This window comes from Raphanus sativus, unplaced genomic scaffold (genome assembly GCF_000801105.2).
Source record: "Raphanus sativus cultivar WK10039 unplaced genomic scaffold, ASM80110v3 Scaffold2023, whole genome shotgun sequence".
NCBI lineage: Eukaryota > Viridiplantae > Streptophyta > Magnoliopsida > Brassicales > Brassicaceae > Raphanus > Raphanus sativus.
In genome coordinates this window covers 13958-17285 of record NW_026617332.1, presented here as the reverse complement: position 1 = coordinate 17285, position 3328 = coordinate 13958, and the positions used below count along the sequence as shown (strand labels likewise).

The window sequence follows — 3328 nt, the reverse complement described above, 5'->3', positions numbered from 1 at the left end:
AACTTCCTCTCCACTTCCTCCCCATTTCGTCTCCAACTCCTTCCCCATTCCTCTCTCCTCCGAAAATGGTAATTTCCTCGCCCCCTTTATTAGTTTAGACAATTTAGATAGGTGGTTAGTTTAGGTGGTTAGTTTAGAGAATTTAGATAGGTTTACGGATTTTATGTTCGTTAGATAGATTTTTAAATTATTGATGATAGCTTTTTAATTATTGATGATCATAATCTCAAAAAAATATATTTTTGCAGGTTCGCCAGCGCATGCTTTCTGCTCACTACATGGAGATATTCGGTGAGCCTGGTAGTCAGTTAGACCCGCCAGGTTCTTCTTCAGGTGCCGGCGGTTCAGGTTCTTCGGATCAGGAGTCTGTTCCCGAGACTCAGCATTTCTTCCCTCCGATTCCTCCTTCGATGGCTCAGCCGATGGCTCAGCCGATGCCTCAGCCGATGGCTCAGCCGATGGCTCCTCCGATGGCTCCTCCGGTGCCTCCTCCGATGGCTCCTCCTGAGATCCCCGCCGCTGTTCATTCCGATCTCATGGTGCCACCTACTGTTCCCTTCTCGCAGTACACTGTCGAGGATATTCTCGGTATGCCAGGCAGAGCTGGTTTACCAATCATAGACCCCGACAGACCCGACGGGACTTTATGGTAAGTGTATTTTTTAAATAATTATTTTAATTTATAACTTCATTAAATAATTTAAATTTTCATTTTTTCCAGGTTTGGGGTTGACAATTCCCTTGCGACAGATGTAACCGAGACGATTAAAGGTTACTTCTCCATGGCGCATCCAAACTGGAAATTGACGCCGATCTACATCCGAAAGACGTGGTTCAAGATTTACGCTGTAAGTAATTCTATTAATTAATTTTTTTTTATTAACTAATTATTAATTTTTTTTTGCAGCAAAAGTATCATTGGTCCATCGGGGTCAGTGAGAGAGTGAGGAAGGCGTTTTACGAGAAGGCGCAAGTTCGCTTGTCGGACACGGTTTGCAACTGGAAGGGTGCCTGGATTGTCAAGGGGTACACCCGTGGCAAACCCGCTGAGCTTACCACGGATGTTTTGGACGGCCTCATCCGTTACTGGAAGGATCCTAACTCCATTAGGATCGCAAACATTTGTGCTGCCGCCCGTAACACGGTAGACGAGCACGGTAACGGCCCGATGCTACACTCTACGGGCCAAAAACCACATGCCGGTGTCCGTTTGAAAATGGTACGTAATTAAATATTTAATTTTTTAATTATTATTTTTAATATAATTAAATATATTTCTAACAATTTTCTTAAATGTTTTTAGGCCAAAGAGTTGGGACGTCTCCCGACTCTTCCGGAACTTTACGAGCGGACCCACAAGAACAAGACGGGCCAGTTTTTAGATGGCAAGTCCGAGCAAATCTACAACAACGTAATTGCTCGGGTTGAGGAGCGCCAGACTCAGCTAACCCAGCAGTCCGGCGACGGATTACCAGTTACCTTATCCACAACTGAAGTGGATAAGATTTACGAGGAGGTAAATTTTTTAACATTATATCTTTTTAATTATTAATTGATTAAATTTACCTTTTAAATTTAACTAACAAATATAATTTCTTTGTTTTTAAGGTTGTCCCTAAGAAAAAGGGACGTACGTTGGGGATCGGTTCCGTCAATGATGTCCCGAGAGCGACATCATCTTATGCTCAGAGACAGACCGAAGAAGTCACTCAGTTGCGTTCCGAGCTGGGCGCAACCAAAAGCCGTATGAGTGGACTCGAAGCCTTCATCGACGTTATAGCGTCCACAAATCCGGAATGGGAAGCTTTGTTGAGGAACATGAAACAACAAAATCCCATTCCAGGCGAGTCATCGGGCACACATAACGAGGAGGATGTTACGAGGAGGAGCGAGGAATTCTACGAGGCGATGAACGAGCCTTAGTTTTTTTAGTTTTTTTTTTCGGTTTATGTATTATAAAATCCAAAACTTAATTATATATAAAATATTTTGTTGCTTCTGAATTTTATTTAAAATTTATTTATAAATCCAATATTTAAATATTTTTATTTTGTTAAATTAATAATTATTATATTTATCAAATAATATTTTATTAATTCGAAAAATGGAAGTCTACGAGTTATTTACGACGAAAAGGTTTCCGAGGAATTTACGAGGAAAGGCTTTCGAGGTTTTTACGAGGAAAGTCTTTCGAGGTCTTTACGAGGAAAGGCTTTCGAGGTTTTTACGAGGAAAACCTTTCAACGATTCTACATCGATTTTACGAGGAAATCTTTTCAAGGATATTACATCGAATTTACGAGGATATGATTTCAAGGATCTTACGTGTAAGTAACGACGCGTGTTTCGCGTGGTTTGTACGAGGAATCTCGGCGAGTGATTTACGAGGAAATGGGGCGAGGAACTTACGACGAAATATTAACTTCGTCTTTACGAGGAAATAAAAAACTCGCTACACTACGAGGAAATGGCGACGAATCCTTTGTTACGACGGACGATAAACGACGAAAAGCTTTTCCTCGTTAATTCCTCGTAAACATCCTTTTACGAGGAATTAACGAGGAAAATGGCCCTCGTTAATTATTTGTTTTCTTGTAGTGAATAGCTTCATGATTCTTATTGTTGGGGTCAAAAGTGGTCAAACCGAAATTAATTTTCGAAAATATTCCTCGAAAAAGATAATTCTTGTAAAAATTGCTTAAACTAATTTTTACGATAAAATTCTTGAATAGATTTGTCTGCAGCGTCGAAACAAGCTCCAAGGGTTCATGTTGACGACGAAGTTAGTATCAAAACATTCGACAAAAATATATGTCTTAAGAATTTCTACGTTTTCAAGGAAAACTTATACGAAAAACTTGCGGGAAAATCTTGTTTTTAAAAACAACGATTTCTTAAATCAACGATTTAAGAAAATTAACGATTTCTTAAATCAACGATTTCTTAAAATCAACAATTTCTTAAATCTACGATTTCTTAAATCTACGATTTCTTAAATCTACGATTTCTTAAAAATCATCTCCTTGCAAAAGGTTCCGCGACTAAACAAAGTTCTCGTTAAAACACGATCATCGGAGATAACAAAAGATCGTTAAACCACGAGGATGCGGCTTGGCAATCGCGGAACAACCAAGGGGTCATACTAAGCTCGGTCGCTATAGCGAAACAAGCTAGCGACCGAGCTCACCAGACCCGTCTCGGCGAGGGTTTCGATTTGATATCTTGATCGTTTTCTGGGTCCTCACGGTTTGAGAGAACGGCCTCTTTGAAGTTCCAAGGGAGATTTCTTAAAATCTTGTTTGAAGACTAAACAAAGCCAAAACGAGAG

The 3328-nt window shown here is 40.0% G+C and overlaps 1 protein-coding gene across 1 annotated transcript; it reads left to right on the top strand.

The window, feature by feature from the left end:
* Nucleotides 1-1453: 1453 nt before the first annotated feature.
* On the top strand, nucleotides 1454-2001 carry LOC130505120 (uncharacterized; the record flags this gene model as incomplete). The annotated part of the gene is made up of 2 exons (XM_056999715.1): nucleotides 1454-1516; nucleotides 1609-2001. Coding segments are annotated over 2 exons (378 nt in total), but the record flags the coding sequence as incomplete, so codon positions are not given.
* Nucleotides 2002-3328: the final 1327 nt, after the last annotated feature.